The sequence below is a fragment of the Mandrillus leucophaeus genome, unplaced genomic scaffold (genome assembly GCF_000951045.1).
Source record: "Mandrillus leucophaeus isolate KB7577 unplaced genomic scaffold, Mleu.le_1.0 Scaffold136, whole genome shotgun sequence".
Taxonomy (NCBI): domain Eukaryota; kingdom Metazoa; phylum Chordata; class Mammalia; order Primates; family Cercopithecidae; genus Mandrillus; species Mandrillus leucophaeus.
In genome coordinates this window covers 2,329,007-2,350,089 of record NW_012101321.1, presented here as the reverse complement: position 1 = coordinate 2,350,089, position 21,083 = coordinate 2,329,007, and the positions used below count along the sequence as shown (strand labels likewise).

Genomic DNA, 21,083 nt, shown 5'->3' with positions numbered 1-21,083 from the left:
GTGATCCACCCGTCTCGGCCTCCCAAAGTGCTGGGATTACAGGCTTGAGCCACCGCGCCCGGCCTCTGCAACATACTTCTAAATAACACACGCAAACAAAAAATCAGAAAGGAAAATAAAAAGTATTCTGAATAGAATAAAAATAAGATGAGAATAAAAGTATGTAGAAAAAAATGTATATCGCTAAATGCCTATATTCAAAAAGAAGAAAGATCTCAAAACAGCAACAATCAATATATTTAATGAACCTACAGCCAGGCTAATGACTAGGATAAAAAGAAAGAAATTCTCAATATGAGAAATGAAAGAGGGAACATCACTACAGGTTCTACAGATATTTAAATGAAAATAAGGAAACAACTTTGTATCAATAAATTTTCCAGTTTAGATGAAACAGACAATTCCTTGCAAGATACATTAAATGTACTTTATTAAAGCTCATTGAAGAAGAAATGGATCACCTAAATAAACTTGTATCTGTTAAGGAAATTGAATTTACACCTAATAACATCCCCAGGCACACAAAAAAAATCACACCTAGATAACTTCACTGGTAAATTCTAGCAAACATTGAAAAAATAAATAATAACAATTCTATATAAACTTTTCCAGAAAACTGAAGAGTAGAGATCATTCTGTGAGACCATTGTTTACTCTGAGATGAAAACCAGATAAAGACAATTACAAGAACAGAAAACTACACACCAATAGTCCTCATGATCACAGATACAAAATTCTTTTAAATTCTTTAGCAAATTGAATTCAACAATATATAAAAACAGTAACATGTAATTACTAAATAATTTTATTCCAGGAAGTGGTTTAATATTTAAAAGCCAGTCAATGAAATATACCATGTTAACAACTAAAAAACAGTAAAAGTATGATATCTCACTAGAAGCAAACAAAGCACTTGACAAAAATCCAACATTCATTCCCGATTTAAAGGGAAAAAAAAATTCAGCATCCTGAGAGAAGGAAATTTCCTCAATCTTACAAAGGACATCTGCAAAAAAACCTACAAATTCAGTCCGGGTATTGAAGAAGAAAAAAAAAAATTGTTTTAACCTACAAGTAATATCATAAATAATGGTAAGAGACTGACCACTGTTCCCCTAAAGTCGGGAACAAGGTAACGTTGCCCATTTCACCACTTATCTATTCAATATTGTACTGGGGTTTCTAGCCATTGCAGTCAGGCCTGAAAAAGAAATTTAAAACAACCAGGTCAGAAGAAAAGAAATAAAACTGATTTGCAGACAAAATGTCTACACAGAAAATCATAATGAATCACTTGAGGTCAGGAGTTCAAAAGCAACCTGGCCAACATGGTGAAACCCCGTCTCTACTAAAACTACAAAAATTAGCCAGGCATGGTGGTGGGTGCCTGTAATCCCAGCTACTGGAGAAGCTGAGGCAGGAGAATTGCTTGAACCTAAGAGGTGGAGTAGCAGTGAGCCCAGATGGAGCCACTACACTCCAGCGTGGGTGACAGAGCAAGAGATCATTTCAAAAAAAAAAGAAAAATTAAATCATAATGAATGAATGTACAAATAAAGCTACTGAACTTTAGTAAGACTGAAGTAAACAAGATCAAATATAAAATCAATTTACAAATGGTAGCGATGAATGAAAAATTTTATATTAAAAAATATCATTTACAATACCATCAGAAAATATTAAATACTCAAGGATAAATCTGTCAAAAGACATGTAAAATGAGTACACTGAAAACTACTAAACACTACTCAAAAAAATTAAAGAAGATTTAAATAGAGAGACACTGCATTCATGCTCCAGAATCAATATTATTAAGATGTTATTTCTCCCCCAACTAAACTACAGATTCAGCATAGTCCCAATGAAAATCCCAGCAGGCTTTCTGGTAGAAACTGAAAAGCCAATTCTAAAATTCATATGATAATACAAATAACAAAAACAACTGTGGGAAAAAAAGGACAAAGTTGGAGGACTCCTATTATCTCACCTTAAAACTACAGTAATCAAGATAGTGTGAGTTTGGAATCAAGATAAACAAATAAGTCAACAGAAAATAGACCCACATATATATGGCTGATTAATCTTTAACTAAGGTACAAAGGTAATTCGATAAAGAAAAGATAATCTTTTCAACACATGGTGCTGGAAGAATTGAACATTCATACATTTAAAAAAAAAAAAAGAAAGAAAAAGAAAGAACCTTGATCCATGCCTCTCGTCATATACAAAAATTAACTCAAAATGGTTCATTCATTAAAATGTAAAACCTAGCCAGGCGTGGTGGCTCATGCCTGTAATCCCAGCACTTTGGGAGGCCGAGACGGGCGGATCACGAGGTCAGGAGATGGAGACCATCCTGGCTAACACGGTGAAACCCCGTCTCTACTAAAAAAAATACAAAAAATTAGCCAGGCGAGGTGGCGGGCGCCTGTAGTCCCAGCTACTCGGGAGGCTGAGGCAGGAGAATGGCATAAACCCGGGAGGCGGAGCTTGCAGTGAGCTGAGATCCGGCCACTGCACTCCAGCCTGGGCGACAGAGTGAGACTCCATCTCAAAAAAAAAAGATTTAATATTATTAAATAGGACACAAAAAGCAATTTAAAAAATAACTAAGAGACTTGAACTTTTCATCAAAGAAACATATACAGATGGCAAATAAGCACATGCATGAGATGATGACTTGGACATAATTCATCATGAGGGAGATGCAAATTAAAACCAGAATTAGATACTACCACACACCTATTAGAATGGCTGAACTTTAAGACTGACCAAACCAAAACTTGGTGAGATTATGGGTCAAACAGAATTCTTATACACTGCTGGTGGGATACATAATACTACAATCACTTTGAAAAACAGTTTGACTGTTACTTAAAAAATTAAATATACACCTACAATATGACCCAGCCACTACATTCCTAAGTACATACTCAAGATAAATAAAAAAGCACATGTCCATACAAATACTTGTACATGAATATTCACAGCAAGCTTGTGTTCAAGTGCCAAAAACTGGAAACAAATGTCCATCAATAGTGAATGGCTAAATATTGTGATATATGCATATAATGAAATAATATCCAACAATACAAGGAAATAAAACAATATGGGTGAATCTGAAAATAATTTATCCTGAGGGAAGTCAGACAAATAAGAACGCATATTGCATAATTCCATTTATATAAAATTCTAGAAAATCCAAATTAATCTACAGTGACAACAAACAGATCAGTGCTAGCCTAGGGATCAGCATAAGGGAGGGATTACAAAGAGGCATAAGAAATTTTGGTAATGACAAATTTGTCATTATCTTGTTTGTTGTGATGGTTTCAGAGATTTAGATATATGTCAAAACTTTCTATGTGCAGTTCACTGTATGTCAATTATGCCACAATAAAGCTACTAAAAAATGATACTGACAAAACTTAGTGAAATCTACATCAAGTCAAATATTTTGAAGTAATAAATGGTTTCAAGTAAATGTTAAGGTAATAAATTATACTTTCAAAACTAAAAAAAACAAATCTATCACAAACTCCCATATAGCTAAAAAGATGCATTTTGTTTACATCTATATTGCATGAAAAAAAAAAAAAGATGCATTTTGCTATAGTTTTACCTAACCCTGAAATTAAACATAAGAAGGAAAGGAGATTTAAACCATTAAAGGAAAAAAAAAATTTTGGAATAATTTAGCACAGGAGTTAAAAAACTGCTATGCAAAGGATCAAACAGTAAATATTCTAGAACAGGGGTCCCCAGTCCCTGGGCAACAGACCTGTACCGGTCTGTGGACTGTTAGGAACCAGGCCACACAGCAGGCGGTGAGCACCAGGCCAGCAAGCATTACTGCGTGAGCTCTACTCATAGGAGTAGAATCCTATTGTAAACTGTGCATACAAGGTATCTAGGGTTGCATGTTCCCTATGAGAATCAAATGATAAATGTAATAAACTGGAATCATCCTGAAACCACCCCCCACCCCAGTTTGTGGAAAAACTATCTTCCACAAAACCAGTCCCTGGTGCCAAAAAGGCTGGGGACCACTGTTTTAGAATTTATGGGCCATATCATCTCTGTTACAACTCTTTGACTCTGTTGTTATAGCAGGAAAGTAACCATAGGCAGTATTTAAAAGAATGAGAGTGACAGTGCCACAACAAAATGTTATTTATAAAGACAAACCATTATAGAAGAGTCAGCCAAAGAAAGCAATAAAAATAAAATAGAAAAAATAAAAATAAATATGATCAAGAGCAACAATGGAAGAGCAGCCATAAACAGGAAGAAGACCTTATCTACTACTACCGTACTAGAAGTAAGCAAACAAGAACGTGCTCTAAAATACACCTTCGGGGAAAAAAGATGCAAGTTGAAATAATTCCCTCCTAACAGCTCTAATTAAGTAGACAAGGCTGTCACTGCTAACAGGAAGAGTTGTCAAAATTTAGAATTGTATCTGAAGGAATAAATAAAAGAAAAGTCTGACAATGATAGAAGTGTAGATCATGAATTTATAATAGTTTCAACATACAACACTGCATGACTTTTCCCCACCAGCCACGGTTTAGCTTAGAGTGTGCCTACCTAGACTAATCTAGGATCAGAATTCTCAAAAGCAAATCTAACAGGACAAGGGCAGATGGAAGTTTTTGTTAGAAACCACTTCCAGCAAATAACCAAGCCAAGAAGAAAGTAAACAATGGCAGATGTAGTATGACACACTAGGATAAAAAAAAAGCAGGATCACAGGACAGAAGGTAACTATGAAGCTGAAGAGCATTGGAAAGGGCAATATTAGAAAAACAAGAGATAGATGATTTTGATTAAAGAGTAAGATTGGAATTTTAAATTTATGATGTGGAAACATTCCAGTGATAAAAAGGTCTAGGTTTTTAAAATAGGAATGGATAAATTACAAAGAATGGCAGTAAGGGCAGCAAAGTTAAGGAATTTAAAAAAGTACAAAATGTGAATGCTAAGATGAGTTAGTGACAAGGACAATGAAGTTATTCACATCTAGTGAAACTGAGATAAGGCTGTGTACCAAAAATTCACACACGAAGACCACAAGTATAAATTATAGACTTTCCTTGTCCAGATTTTCAACAGAATAATTCTTCTTACTAGTTTTTAAATGTCTATGATCCTATCTTGAAATTATTTTTTAAATAAAAAGTAGTAAAATCCTATACACTAAATCACAAAATACACTAAAGCACATCCACACCAATACTAAGAAAATAAGGTTATAAAATTAGATACCCTGGCACCAAAAAGAAAAAAATCTGCCAGGTCTTTACACAAACCCTTAAATCTTTTTCTGAAATTCAGTTATTGGATAGGAAATGTGTACAAAAGAAACAAGTATTTATAAGCCTCATTTGTTTTGTGTTAATATGGGTATCATACAACCTATCCATTACATTCCTAAGTATGGCATATACTCAAGAAAAATGAAAACATATGTCCATACAAATACTTGTACACAGCAAGCTTGTTCAAAGTAATAATTATTAGACAGTGGTAAGGGAAAATAAAGAGTACTCTGTTTGATAGCAAAACTATAAATAAATGACAAACTGTAAATTTACATCTTATAATGCTTAACTTTATGTGTCAATGGGGCTAGGCCATGGCATCAAGATATTTGGTCAAATGTTTTTCTAGATGTTTCTTTGAAGGTATTTTTTTGGATGAGATTAACATTTAAATAAGCAGATTTTTTGTATGTGGACCTTATCCAGTTGAAAGTCTAACAGATAAAAGCCTGACTGCCTTGGACAAAGAGAAAATTCAGTCAGCAGACTGCCTTTGGACTTGAACTGCAACATCAACCCTTCCCTGGGTCTCCAGTCAGCCTGCCTATCCTACAGATTTTGGATTTGCCAGCCTCCACAATTGTGTAAAACAATTGTTTAAAATAAATCTCTCTCATGAATGTGTGTGTGTGTGCACGCGCACACACTATTGGTTCTGTTTTCCTGGAGAACGCTGAAAATAAACCCCTTAAATATAATGAATAAAATTACTTTTTATCTTGTAGAGAATGAGCATTAAAAGATACCAAATAAAGAATCTGTAACAGAAGATCAATGTGCGTTTGAGCCTAGGAGTTCAAGACCAGCCTAGGCAACACGGTGAGACTTTGTCCACCTTGTCTCTACAAAAAAATTTTAAAAATAAGCTGGGCATGGTGGTACATGCCTGTAATCCCAGCTACTCAGGAGACTGAGGAAGGAGGACCCCTTGAGCCCAGGAGGTCAAGGCTGCAGTGACCCGTGATCGTACCACTGCACTCCAATCTGGGTGACACAGTGAGAAGTGTCTCAAAAACAAACAAACAAAAATCCCTGTGTGAATTTATTATAACTCGATAATTAAATTAGTTTCTGTAGCTGATGATTAAGCAAAGTAGTTGCTAAACTTTTGTCGCCCAGACACTTTTTCATTAAACAAAAGATTTTAAACTTCCTTATGTGTAAAATATAAGTATTCTGTTTTTGTTGTTGATCACCGTTATGGACCAAATAATTGCATATACCCAAAATTCTTATGTTGAAACCCTACCATTAGTATTTGGAGACAGAGTCTCTAAGGAAGTAATTAGGGTTAAATGCAGTCATAAGAGTGGGTCCCTAATCCAGTAGGAGTAATGTTGTTGTAAGAAGAGACACCAGAGAGCTCACTCATGCTCTCTTTCTCTCTCTGCTACGTGAGAACACAGCAAGGAAGAGGATGTAGGCAACCCAAGAGGAGAGTCTTTACCAAATACCAACCCCACTGGCATCTTGATCTTGGACTTCCCACCTCCAGAACTGTGAGAAACAAATATTTGTTGTGTAAGCCATCCAATCATGGTATTTGATTATGGCAGCCTAAGCAAACTAATACAACGCTGAGTCTGAAGTGGGAGGTGGTGGAAGTGATATTTTAAAGGAAAGATAGAGAGCTTGTCTTGGATTACAACTGAACACTATTTAATACTATTCTACAACCTAAAGATAATTCTGCTAAAGAAGGCAACAATACAGTAGCTCTATAATAGCATTCACCATACAAAATACTGGAATCATTTATCTGTCTTCACAAATTAAATAGTAACAAACAGTAACACAGCCTCTATAATTAAAGATTCATTGAAAAAAATGCATGATAATGGGTCTTAAATCTTAACTCATTTCAAGCTATAAACTCATTTCATATGTAAGTTTCAGTAATACTTTTCATACTTAAGAAGCTTTCAAATATTTCCAAACTAATCCCTTATATGAAATATATCAAAAACTCTTGATATATTAACTCTTACCGTAACCCGTTCCTTTGGTCAAAAGCAGGAATCATAGAGTTAGGGTGTTCTGACATTAATGCAACAAGCAGCTGTAGGACATCCATTAGATTGTCATCCTATAATCATTTTAGAAATTTTTTTTAATGAGGAAAAAAACAACTTAGTTGAATACTAAATACTTCTAAAATAGAAATTTCAGCATCAGAAATATAAGTAGACATATCTGTGATAGTTATTTTTAACAAATTATGTTATTTAAATGTACACATTCACCTCTGTAACTCCAAATATACCTAAAATAGCAAAACAACTTCTTTTTCTGTGCAGAGGGACAGAGTCTCACTCTCTCACTCAGGTTGGAGCTCAGTGGTGTGATCTCAGCTCACTGTAACCTCTGCCTCCCAGGTTCAAGCAATTTTTGTGCCTCAGCCTCCCTGGTAGCTGAGACTACAGGTGTGCACCACCACATCTAGCTAATCTTTGTATTTTTGGTAGAGACAAGGTTTCACCATGTTGACCAGGCTGGTCTCGAACTCTTGGCCTTAAGTGATCTGCCCACCTCAGCCTCCCAAAGTGCTAGGATTACAGGTTGAGCCACTGTGCCTGACCTCAAAACAATTTCTTTGGTTTTTTTTGGTGGTTGTTGTTTTTTGAGACGGAGTCTCTCGCTCTGTCACCTCCTGGGTTCATGCCATTCTCCTGCCTCAGCCTCCGGAGTAGCGGGGACTACAGGTGCCTGCTACCACGCCTGGCTAATTTTTTGTATTTTTAGTAGAGACGGGGTTTCAACATGTTAGCCAGGATGGTCTCAATCTCCTGACCTCATAATCCTCCCAACTCGGCCTCCCAAAGTCCTGGGATTACAGGCATGAGCCACCACACCCGGCTTCAAAACAATTTCTTTTTTTTTAATTTTTATTTTTTATTTTTTATTTTTTGAGACGGAGTCTCGCTCTGTCACCCAGGCTGGAGTGTAGTGGCCAGATCTTAGCTCACTGCAAGCTCCGCTTCCCAGGTTCCTGCCATTCTCCTGCCTTAGCCTCCTGAGTAGCTGGGACTACAGGCGCCCGCCACCTCGCCCAGCTAGTTTTTTGTATTTTTTTAGTAGAGACGGGGTTTCACCATGTTAGCCAGGATGGTCTCGATCTCCTGACCTCGTGATCCGCCCGTCTCGGCCTCCCAAAGTGCTGGGATTACAGGCTTGAGCCACCGCCCAAAACAATTTCTTAATCAAAGAAATAAAATGCCTTTTATGTTATACTGAATCAAGATTTTGTAAAACATAACCTATAGAAACAGTATATCCAACATTATTGTTTTTTAAGGAAGGCTTAAAAATTGTGGGGAAGGGTTATTCTTTATTACAGAAAAATATATTAGAGCTTCTAAAATGCTAATAAATGTTGCAAATCTGGTGGTAGTGGTAGGGGCAAGATATTATGTATCATTTTTTAAACTTATCTGACTGAAATATTTTATTCACTGTGCCTCTCCAGAAACTAGTTCTAAAAGAACGCTTTGTAGGAAATGATAACCGGATCGTTTTTATATACAGTCCTATTGTCACTATGAAGAGAAACAATAAATGTTTACTTCATCAACATACCACTAATATGTGGTAGTATTTGTTAATGTTTACAGAATAACAGCACAGGAACATACATGAGTTCTAGATCCCAAAAAAATCTTCATAAAAATCCTTCACTACTTTTGTTGCATACACCAATATGTATGCATATCATTAGAGCCAACTTGGACAATACTGACCCAAAAAGGAAAAGGCAAACAGCTAACAGAATTTAGTTTACTTGGTTGCCCTAACTCTAGTTTTCCTTCACTGCTTTGGAATTTTTGCTATGGAAGCTACTTATATACCTAATTTTCAGTAAGTTAAACAGATGATCTAGAGCTAGGACACTGAATCTTTGAAAGTGTTATTCACAGGACCTGAAATTTTCCTAACAATAAGGAATCACTGTGACTTCCAGTTTACCTCATGTAAAGTACTTTATTCAGTCCTTTAGGGTTAATAAAAACAAAATCACATATATAGATCACATGAAATTCACCTGAAAATTCTTAAAATATTATATTTGGTCAGAAAAATCTAAAAATTAATAGGATTGCCTATTCAAGAGGAAAAAATATAATCATTAATGATTTTGAGTCAAATATTACTCACAAAATTTAAGCCATTCTTTTATACTTGAGTTAACAAAGAGATCCAATCATTATCCCTTATTTAAAAATTAAAGAAGGCACTACTCCATACTAAAATATATTAATTCACAAGATATTAATTATAATATAGGAGTACAAATTATCATTTAAAATGCTATGATATATTCCATCAATTCCTAAGTTTTACTAACTATAGGTAAAAATCTAACTAAAAAGAGATGATTTAGTTAGATTGCAACTGACATATATTGCGTTTTCCTGCTACTAAAAAATAAAAAGAAAAACAGATATTTCAACCTATTTAATTTTCAACCTTCTTTTCAAACACATAATTTTAAATCCCATTATAAATGAGTTGTTTAATATTTGAACATGTAAAGTCAGTGGGAAGATTGTGTTACGAATTTTTAAAACCTAATCATTTTTAGTCATTTTCATAACCTATTTTTTCATTTGTTACACCGGTTTCTGGAAATACACTGAAAGTATGCTTTGGTATACTTTATTATTAATTCAATGAAATCCAATGTTAGTACTTTTTAAAGCTTTTCATGATGATTCTCAAGATTCATCTTGTGGTAATAAAGGATATTTAAATAAAGATTGCTAGGGCTTAGTTCCTAAGTAGACACATTTATTCCCCATTACACTTACATAATTATTGAAGATTTCTTTAAATTTTTACTTTTAAAAAAGTCTAATGTAGCTTCAAAAATTAAAATTTCAAAATATAAAATTCAAATATTACCTCATGCATAGTCAGTAGGTAATTAAGAATGGCCTGTAATTCATCTTCCTTTACTCCAGAATCCTTCAAAAACATAATACAGGTATCTTATGTTTACGTGTAAAAAAAAGTTTAAAGAGAAATTATATACATAGATTTGTCAAGTTGGTCAGCTACTATAAATATAAAAATGTAATGTAACAGAGAATCTAAATGTAAAACAAAAATCTGGGGAGGCACTAAAGACATCAATGCTCCAGACCACGTAGAGGTCAAAAGAGATTTAACATCAGCTTCCTGTTTTCAACACCTTGTATAATATGATAGCCCACTTACTAAAGCTACGGAATCCTGAAGTCAGCAAAAATAATAAGTAATGATAAATTAAAAAGTAATATCCACACCTAATATGCCTCTAAATACAGAAGACATCTTTTTGACTTAAATTAAATGTGGAGAATAAAATGAACAGTTTCTGAAATTATCAAGTTAAAATGTCAAGTACCTAAAAATTAATTAGTAATTTCACTGGGGGAAAAAAAAAAAACACTGCACTTTTAAATATGAGCTCATTATGAAAATTTTCAACCTGTTCTATGAGTATATTAATCACTAAAAAAGCTGCAATCTTAAAAAAAAAACCACACAAGAAGAAAAGAAATTGGAAAATAAAAACAGTACCCATTGGGAACGAGCAACAAAACGAAGACAATTCAAAGGATACTTTTTTTAAATAAATGGAAATAAGGTATATGAATCTGAAAGGTATACTAAAAGTTAGGTTCACTTGCCATAATCTTATGTGACAACTAATAAAGCATTATAAAATCATATAGGAAAATACTGACAAAATACTGGTAACAACTACATTTATATATTGCTATCTTATAAAACCAAAATGCCTTTTTTAGAATGGTAAATTTTACTTTACCTGTAATACAATGAAAAGGGACTAAATATGACCACTTTTAAAGGCTCATACACCTACCTGGTACATTTATACAGAAATACGATTTCTCAAAATCTGAATGTCAGGTACAAGGAGCCTGCTAAAAATGAAACCTCCTTCAGGAGTATAGTGCCAAATACTAACAGAAACGTAGTAAATATTTGCAGAATGAATGAACACACTTGAGCTACTAAAGAAATTTATATAACATAAAATACAACTACCAATCCCTAATTCTGCAACAATTTATATCCATATAGGCTCCAAAAAAGAACCAAAACAAACATGGAAACATCTTTCAAAGTATTTTCCAATGTGTAACCATAGTAACCAAGCAAAGAATAAATAAAACAAGATTGTATTTCATGTGAAATTATAAGCCACAATACACAGTATGCTACGGAATAAGGAATGTGAACTCACCTTCATCACTAATTGCTTAATGAACATCAACAAGAATGCTCGTAGAGAAAGTATTTCTTTTTTACTAGGTCGCGGTCCATCTTTTAAAAAATACACATACACAGTTAGTATTTAAAGGACCTCAATGCTGTCAAAGTATAAAATTCTTATTCCCAAGAGTTTTTCCATTTGTTTGTAAGAAACATAAAGGTCAGTCTCCTACAGAATGACCTCTTTTATGCCTCTAGAAAGACAAGTGTTCAATCTTACACGCACTGTATACACAATATTTCAAACATACATACAGGTTATGTTGAAACTACAATGAAGAAGTACTTTGAATAGGTCAAAGAATGTCTAAAACATAAAAATGAGGTAACAAATAAAATTTGTATTCAATAATAAGACACTTATTTTAAGACTCTGAGAGTATTAGTAAGGTAACAGAAGTTTACAAAGAAAAAAACAAAGGAAAATCTAAACTTTCAACATTATTATTATATATGAATTCAGTATGACAAAATTTTTCTACTGTTATCATTATATAAGATAATACAAAAATCTTAAAAAGAATGCCTCACCACACGGTATCATTCATGAAGAAGGGAAATACTATGTTGACTGCCTCTGACATCTCCTCTGCTTGGAAAAGTCCTTGGTCACACATGGCTCACATTAAATCAATTTTCATGTCTCAAACATATAATTTCCAAGTAGAAAGCTTTTGGAAACCAAACACTCATTGCTCTAAGATCCTAAGTTAGGAACCTGTTTGCTCATATATTTTATAATTTTCCCCCCACTAATCACTATTTACAGATAGTTCCTAGACCACCAAAGCATAGGACCACCATGACCTTGAACAGATCAATGAAAATAGGAAGAAAATTGTTTAAAATTTGTTCCATATGATTCCTAGACAAAAAAAAATAAGACTATAAGAGTAGAGTTAGAATAGGATCACAAAATTTGTCCAGTTCTCTCATTTGAAGAATGAGACTTTCCCAAGGTCACTAATCAGTTATAAAAGGCAGGCAAGAATACAAAACTAGCACCTAGGACAGTACATGCATGATACACCTACAGCACCATGAAACAGTCATGAGAAAATTCTGACCCGGTTCTAGATCTGCCACAACCTTGCCAGCTTAAAAAGTTCATAGCTTGCTAGATTACAGATACCAGATTCTCTGAGGCTAAACCAAGCTTATTTTGAAAGTGATATTAAAAGTAGTATGCCAATGTGAAAATCTTTGTAAATCACTAAACAACCAAAGCCTCTTACTATAATGAGAATGTATGTTATTGACTCCCCAGCATCTATTTCTTAATTTCAAGCAACACCCCTTAATTTTTATCAAGTGACTGAAGTCATCTTCACTTTCAGACCATGTCTTTCAAGGTAGAGGATGCCTCCATTTCTAAGCAATCAGAGCAATTACAACCACAGAAATGGGCACATGATATAATCAAAGCCAATGAGCAAGAGAGAGACTAAAAGAGACTTTCACTGGAAACACTTTATATAGGCAGATGCTCTTACACTGGATTTAAGCTGTTATGGATGTGAAAGTGGACCAGCTGCTTACTACTACAAAGGGAGCGAGTATGTGAAAACAGTCATCACAAAAGAACTGGTAAACGCAGCGAGACAAATTCAGTCCTATGGTCATACTCAGAATACCTGTATCAAGTTGTATCTGAAACTGCCAGTTTACACGAGCTGATTACCTCCCTTTATGATGCAAGCCAATTCCAAGAAGACTGCTATAGTTACAAACAAAAGAGCCACTCTATGTCAAAAGTTTTATTTTGATCCCTTATATGAACTGCTGGTCATGTTGAATGAATATTACCCTTTCAGCAAGTTAGTCCTCATTATGTAAGAAAACAATTACTAATATTTTGTAATTTCATTATATCTTTAAGAGAAGCAGATAACTCCTACTTTTGTAAGAAACCCCCATATTCCCAAAACATCATTTTCAAGGAATCTCATTGTGACAATCCGTCTCGCATCAATTACTAAAAACTAATTAAAAATTTCTTGGCATTTTCAGTGCCTTACAACAACCATCCTAGTCATATCAGCTCCCCAAAAAACTCACATCAGCACAAGTAGTATTCTTCCATACAAGTAGCAAGTTATTAAACTCTAGAAACCACAATTTAGGACAAACTATTAACATTATCAATGAGATTAAAATAAAATTTTGCCACAATGGAATATAGAAAAGCTGCCCAAATACATGATCGTACTGGTTGAAACAAAAAGAAAAATTAAATCCTGATTTGCATTTGTGTAAACAAATATACAGACAGAAATTATATACCTAATCCTTTTGGGGTAATACCACTTCGATCCTGAGGATTCACTGCCCAGTAGTAGTACTTCAGCGTGTGCATGATGAGAAGCACTGTTCCAACTCTCCGAATGGTGTTATATATGTTGACTGTACCAATGAATTCCGTGGACAGATAAGTATAGAGCATCAATTGAACCTACAGAATAAAAATGAAGAACTTAGAGAACCCCACTAGCATTTTATCTGTTTCCAGTAACACTTTCAGGCTGTTTTATTTTCACCATGCTTCTTCCAAAAAGTAAAATGCTGAGCCTGATAATAATATTCATATTAGGTAACACATACCCATTGACACACAAGCACATGCACACACACTCCTTATAAAACCAAACCAGGTAATTTCTTCTTTTATAGAAGCATTATCAAATATGGAAACTTTTTGCTGCATTATTCCATGGAAATAACTTTGTGATTCCTATTTAGCAACCAGCAATTATTCCTAAGCATGTGTAACCTCTTTATAATAGACTTATTACTTATGCTATCTATGCATAGTTGTTTGAAAAATCTAGAATTTCTTTCAAATATAACATTTGCAGAAAATCAGGAGCTGAAATGACTCCAAAGAAAAAGTACTAGTAACGCAAAAGGAAAAAACAAATAGAACTAAACCAAAAGAAAACCATAGAAAAAGATATAGAGTTTAACTGAGGAGTATTAGAAAAACAGAATTCTGTGACAGTAGCTCATTACAAGAAACATTCCAATCTAGCATTTTCATTATAACATTATAATCTCTCAACATGTGTAAAATGTCCCCTAACTTGGAAAGGATTCTACTAATCTCATTGATAAGTAGTTTAAAAAATACATAAGGAGTTACATATTTTTATATTAACTTCAAAATATCACCTCTTCATATGTAAGAGAAAGAAATAATACAAGTGCTACCCCACCACTGCACATTTCATCTCAACAAAAAATTGGCCACCCCGGTGGTTCACGCCTGTAATTTCAGCACGTTAGGAGGCTGAGGCGGGCAGATCACTTGAGGTCAGGAGTTTAAAAGCAGCCTGGCCAACATCGTGAAACTTCGTCTCTACCAAAAAATACAAAAATTAGCTGAGCATGGTGGTACACACCTGTAGTCCTAGCTACTCAGGAGACCGAGGCAGGAGAATCTCTTAAACCCAGGAGGTAGAGACTGCAGTAACCCGAGATAGTGCCACTGCACTCCAGCCTGGGCGACAGAGTGAGACCCTGCCTCAAAAAAAAAATTTTTTTTTTAGTGAAATTATGGGTCTGAAACTCATCAACTATACTCCATTACTTAGAGCAGCAAAAATAACGACTGCTTTTGCTCTACTCTCATGTTGAAATCAAGAATTTTTCATTTTATTGCTAGACGGTATATTTTATAAGCTGAACAACTTTAAGTATAGGACATATATTCTGCCCTTGACCATAGACCAAACTACTGATCATTTATAATTGAACATTTATGTTACCTTCCTGGACAACGAGGGCATCTTCCTTTTCAAACCTGCAAGGTACCTCAGTGTCACCTAGGGACTTCTTTAGAGAGCAAAAAAGTAGGTACCTATCTTCCAGGTGCCCTACAGATAAACAATCAAGGCTAAATCAATTAGAGTGTCAGTGAATAAATCTAACATGGTAAAAAGTGGCAGGTTCTGAACCACTTAAAAGCAGGGTTTGGAAGATCATTGTAATTCACAAAACCATATATGTGTCTATATGTATACAAATACATTGTGATCTACTGATTTGCTGCAAAATGTTATTTTGATGTAGCTACTGCTGTTCAAATTGATAGACCCAATCCACTCCTCATTGAGACAATGTGACGTGGCTCAAATTCTTAACCATGTTGTTCCAGTCCTTTAGCAAATATTTACATCTAACTACATGCATAACACTGTATCATGGAAATACAATGGCACGTATGCTGTCCCTAAGTAGCTGAAATACAATTGAAAAGATTTTAAAAAAAAATACACTTATATTTAAGCAAAATAAATCAAAGATAATAAATATGCCCACCAAAACATGAAAAAAGTCATGAAGCAATATGTAACTGAGTAACATACAGCTCTGAAATATTATTAATTCAGAGGACAGATAAATTATTATAGAATAAACTGAAATCGTAAAGAAAAGCTTCACTAAGAAAGTAGGCATTAAGATAGGCTTTGAAGATGAGTAGTAGAATAGACAGACAGAATACAAGAGAAAATTTCAAGCAAGAAAAATGATGGTTGAAATAAAGGTTTCCCTAGAGTTAGAACAACAGTTCTCAATCTTGACTGCACATTAAAATAACTGGAAAACTTTTTTTTTTTTTTTTAATACTGATGCCTGAGTCCCATCTCAGTGAGGCAGGAGAATAGGGTCTAGAGGCAGGGAACCTAAGGACTTCCTAGAACTAAATCAAATGGAAACACTATAGCTATGACAAGAAATATCCTCTCCATTTACATAGGGCATACACCGAGTAAATGACTTTGTAACTTTACTGCATTGTCTTCATTTACATAGGGCCTACAGCAAGCAACCAGTGGAAACCTCTAGAGGTTATTTAAACCCCCGGAGATTCTGTAACAGGGCTCTTGAGCCCCTATGCTCAGGCCTGTTCCCACACTGTGGAGTGTACTTTCATTCAATAAATTTCTGCTTTTGTTCCTTCATTCTTCCCTTGCCTTGTGCATTTTGTCCAATTCTTTGTTCAAGACACCAAGAACCTGGACACCCTCCACGAGTAACACCATATTGACGAAATCAGAATCTGCAGTGGAAGTGGTGGGATTCTATATTTGTCTGTTTTTATAAACCTACCCCAACTTATTCTATTAGCAGTCAAGACTGAGAACCACCACTATAGGGAAACCTTTTGGTACCTCCCTATCCACTGAGGATATTTCCATTTTTAAGCTAGAAAATCTAGAAATAATAATTGACATGAAGTCCTCAATGGGAAACCATTAAAACTTCTGGGGCTAAGGAATGATAAGAATCATATCTTAGAAAAATATTGGGGTTGGGCATGGTGGCTCAAGACTGTAATCCCAACACTTTCTGGGGCTGAGAGAGGAGGATTGCTTGAGGCCAGAAGTCTGAGACCAGCCTAAACAACAAAGCAAGACCCCGGTCTCTACAAAAAAATGTAAAAAGTTAGCTGGGAATGGGAATGGTGGTGCACACCTGCAGTATCAGCTACTCAGGAGGCTGAAGCAGGAGGACTGATTGAGCCCAGGAGTTCAAGGTTGCACTGAGCCATGGCCATGCCACTGCACTCCACCCTGGATGACAGAACAAGACTCTGTCTCAAATAAAAAAAAGAACATGTTGCAACTCTGGCAGAATAGTGACAAGTTAGACAAAGAAATGGAAAACTGGAGAAAGTTAGTCTATTGAGAATGATACTGTGGTAAAAGAAAAATGAACAGAGGCTGGGCCTAATGGCTCACACCTGTGATCCCAGCACTCTGGGGGGCTGAGGCAGGTGGATCACTTGAGCCTAGGAGTTTGAGACCAGCCTGGGCAACATGGCAAAACATCATCTCTACAAAAAAATACAAAAATTAGCTGTGTGTGGTGGTATACAGCTACAGTCCCAACTACTCAGGAGGCTGAGATGGGAGGATCACCTGGGCTGGGGAGGCAGAGGTTACAGTGAGCTGAGATCACACCACTGCACTCCCACTTTGGTGACACAGTGAGACCCTGTGTCAAAAAAATAAATAAATAGAATTTAGTAGCAACATATAGAGATGAATGAAAGACCTCAAGATTACTCATATGCTAATTATGAATAAACCTTCCCTCATTCACTCATTATGTACTCCAACAGCCACACAAATTGTGTGTTAACATCTGTCTTTCCTACTAAATCTAAATTCTACGAGAGCAAGTATCAAGTCTATCTTGCTCACCACCATAAAGTAGTCACTGAACAAATATCTGTTGAGTACACAAAGGACCATGGCAGACAAGAAAATTCATCTCTCCTGCTAGGTCATTAAAAAGATGGTCTCTGAGCAGATCTAAGATAAATGGAAACTACAAATCGCTGGTAGCTCCCTTTTCAAAAAGCAAAGCTTTTCACATCCACACATCCAGACCTTCAACTTTTACCCAGAGGTGGATTGACCACGAAGCTGATAAAGCTTAAACTTTATGACCACTGATCTATAAATGTTTCTTCCAAGACCCTAAACCCAATTTTCTATGCATTATATTGTATTCTTCTTAAAAAATTTCCCACATGATAAACATTTGACCTTCAAGTCAAACAAAATTTGGATCTGCCCTTTTTTATGACTGTCTTTACAAGAAAATAAAAGTGGATAAAACCCCTTGTGGATACATAAAGCAGATGGCTAAAACAGGAGAAAATGTTAATATTATCAACTCAACTGCAAATTCTAAAAAGAAAATTGAGGAAAGTTATTAAAAGTAGAAGATAAGAAATAGGGTAAAATAATCCTAGGAAACTAAGAAAATCATAAGATGAATTTTTTCTAATTCCCCTCCAACTAAGTATCTAATAAGAGGCTTTCTGACCACATCAAAAGAGACACAAAGCCTTACAAATATGCTGATCAGTAGACAAAAAAGCGTCTAGTAAAAGATTTAAAAAGTAACTTGAAACAATCCTCAAAAAGAAATAAGACTGAGGGTCATGGAAGAAAATGAGGTCAAATTTGACCTGGAGATAAAAAGCTACAACCTCCAGCTGCCTCTTTTGATTATTTCCAAATGGAAATCAGAGTCAGCAGCTGTTTTTCTCTTTAACATTTTAAAAGACCAGCTGAAAATAAGATATTAAGACTCTAGAAAAGCAAAAAAAAGTCTGCAGACTTTTTTCTGACAACTAGAATAAGTAGGTGCTATTCCAACTTAAACAATGATACACACTGCAAGTGGACCAAAAGGCAGAAGGGGAGAGAGGAAAACTGGGCTTGAAATAACACAACTTCTAACAAAAATTGTAGATAAGATAGATACAATTATGCAATTTAAAAAAATGCTCTGTTTCAAGTTATGCTTAATACTGCCACTACTGAATTTTTAGGACAATGTATTACAACATTAGGATTTATTAAAGATTTTGTTCATACACCTTATCACAAATTCATTTACATTCACATAGAGCTAATTGGTTTGTTGTTACAAAACTGAAAAAAAAATTTGCACAAATGTTTTTATAATTTGAATTAATGTGAAACTAAAATGATTACATAAGACTAGTATATCATGCCTTCAAGGAAAAAGTGACATTTCAGCGGTACCTGTAAGAATGAAACTCAGTAGTTCATCACGTTGGAAGGCAAAAGTGTGAAGTAAAAAAGAGAGAGAGCAGGAGCAGGGTGAGTTCTTAAGAAACAGGAAAAAAAAAGAAAAAAATATATATGCATATTTACAACGGAACAAAGCTACAGTTACTAGGAAACATTATTAATTACATTAAAATTGTCTAACTTTGATTTACATTTAGTAAATGAAGTCTCTCTCAAATAAAACTTTATTTCATTTAATTTCAGAAAATAAGGACTATACCTGTATCTTTTAAATAATGACATTTACACAGAATATATTTTTTGTATGCGTGTATATATTCTTTGTATATATTAATACACACACACACACACACACACACATATACACATACAGATTTGCAATTTTTCCTGAGGAGTAAAAAAGGATGCTTAGTCAAAAAAAGCAATCTACTGAAGTCTTGCAAAATAGTACATAAAAAAAAAGAAAATCCTCTTAATTATCACACTTCTCAAGCACAAAAACAGCAAAGATAGTAAAACAATATCAATATATAGATATATATTACCTTGGCTGGGGTATGAATCCATATGGCAGGATTAAGAAGAACGTGATCACACAACTGCTTGAGCAGGGGCATCCCATTCTGCAGATTACTCAGATATTTTGAAAATGCAAGGCAAAGTTCAAGTACTGCTCTGCTGACGTGAGATTTGGAAGACTGCAAAAAAGGTAGTTCAAATGTTATTACAAATTCAAGTCAAAGTAAGTGAATTACAGGCTATCCCTACCAGGAAAAAAGTTATGCTCAAAGTTAAAGATGCCATGAAGCTCACTATCACATTTGTTTAATAGAGGAATGGAGGCAAGGTAAAACAACAAAATGTTATTTTAGTTTAGGTAATTTTCTGTAACCAAGGAGACATTCTTGCAGACAGAATTCCTTGGCCACTTAGAGAACAAATGTATGGCCTGTAAATTAAGAATCAAAAACATAAAATATACTTTACCTTTTCAAGGCTATATCCTATTACCAAGAAGCCCTTACAGGCAAGCATCTGCTCCTGCATAGCAATTGAGTTCTTCAACAATTCCATGATAAAGGCCAGCAAGGTTGAACTACAATTTTTTAAAAAGGCAATGATTAAAAAACATATTCTATTTTTTTAAATTAGGTTAGATAGATGTAACCCTTCCATTCACCTTAATAAAAAGTTCTCCATTTCAAAGAAATTGAAGCTCCACTAAAACTGCTTCCAATATTACATCAGAACTAGATTTTTAATGTAGGACTAGGAGTTACTCAAATATTTATTTCATATACTTTATCCCAAACACATTAATAGGTGAATTACTTAGAAACAATGACAAATGTGCATGATATAGAGAAAAATGAGCAACTTCCAAAACAACCAATAACAAATACTTATTAAAAGTATAGTAAGGCCTTAAAGAACAGATATAACTTAGATAAGCAAGCATATTCAACTTTGAAGTGTTAGGGGCCAAAAGGTGAGAAAAGACAGTGGAGCAAAAAGAGTAAGGTATAAATCCTCAAAATGTGTTAGGGCTCCAGACTTGCCCAGTCTGAATGGAGCAGAGGGCACATGAAGAGAAAGATGAGAAAGTTAACTTGGAGGCAAACCTGAGGTCGTTGAACACTAATTTAAGAAGTTTGTTCATTATCCCAACAACAAAATTATACTTCTTCAGTCAGTCTTGAACACTTTTAAAACTGAACAGGGGCTACAACCATGCTCTACTACCTACAATTTTTAAAGATTCCCAGAAGGGAAAGGAATAAGGTCAGTTGTTACTGCCTTCTCAGAGAGAAGTCCCACCAAAAAAAAAAAGAGAGAGAGAAAGCATGACCAGCAGCCAATCTCCACCTCCACATCAGTGCTTTCACTGCCAGCAATTTCAATAAGG

General features: G+C 34.8%; 1 protein-coding gene across 1 annotated transcript in view; it reads right to left on the bottom strand.

Annotated features, from left to right (window-relative positions):
- Positions 1 to 21,083, bottom strand: part of LRBA (LPS-responsive vesicle trafficking, beach and anchor containing) — a 771,345-nt gene that overhangs the window by 634,686 nt on the left and 115,576 nt on the right. Inside the window, exons 12-17 of the mRNA XM_011973242.1 lie at positions 20,165 to 20,273; positions 19,723 to 19,875; positions 13,887 to 14,055; positions 11,575 to 11,654; positions 10,224 to 10,286; positions 7,313 to 7,410 (exon numbers count right to left, since the gene is read on the bottom strand). Coding sequence (XP_011828632.1) covers positions 7,313 to 7,410; positions 10,224 to 10,286; positions 11,575 to 11,654; positions 13,887 to 14,055; positions 19,723 to 19,875; positions 20,165 to 20,273 — 672 coding nt within the window. The remainder of the gene's footprint in view (positions 1 to 7,312; positions 7,411 to 10,223; positions 10,287 to 11,574; positions 11,655 to 13,886; positions 14,056 to 19,722; positions 19,876 to 20,164; positions 20,274 to 21,083) is intronic.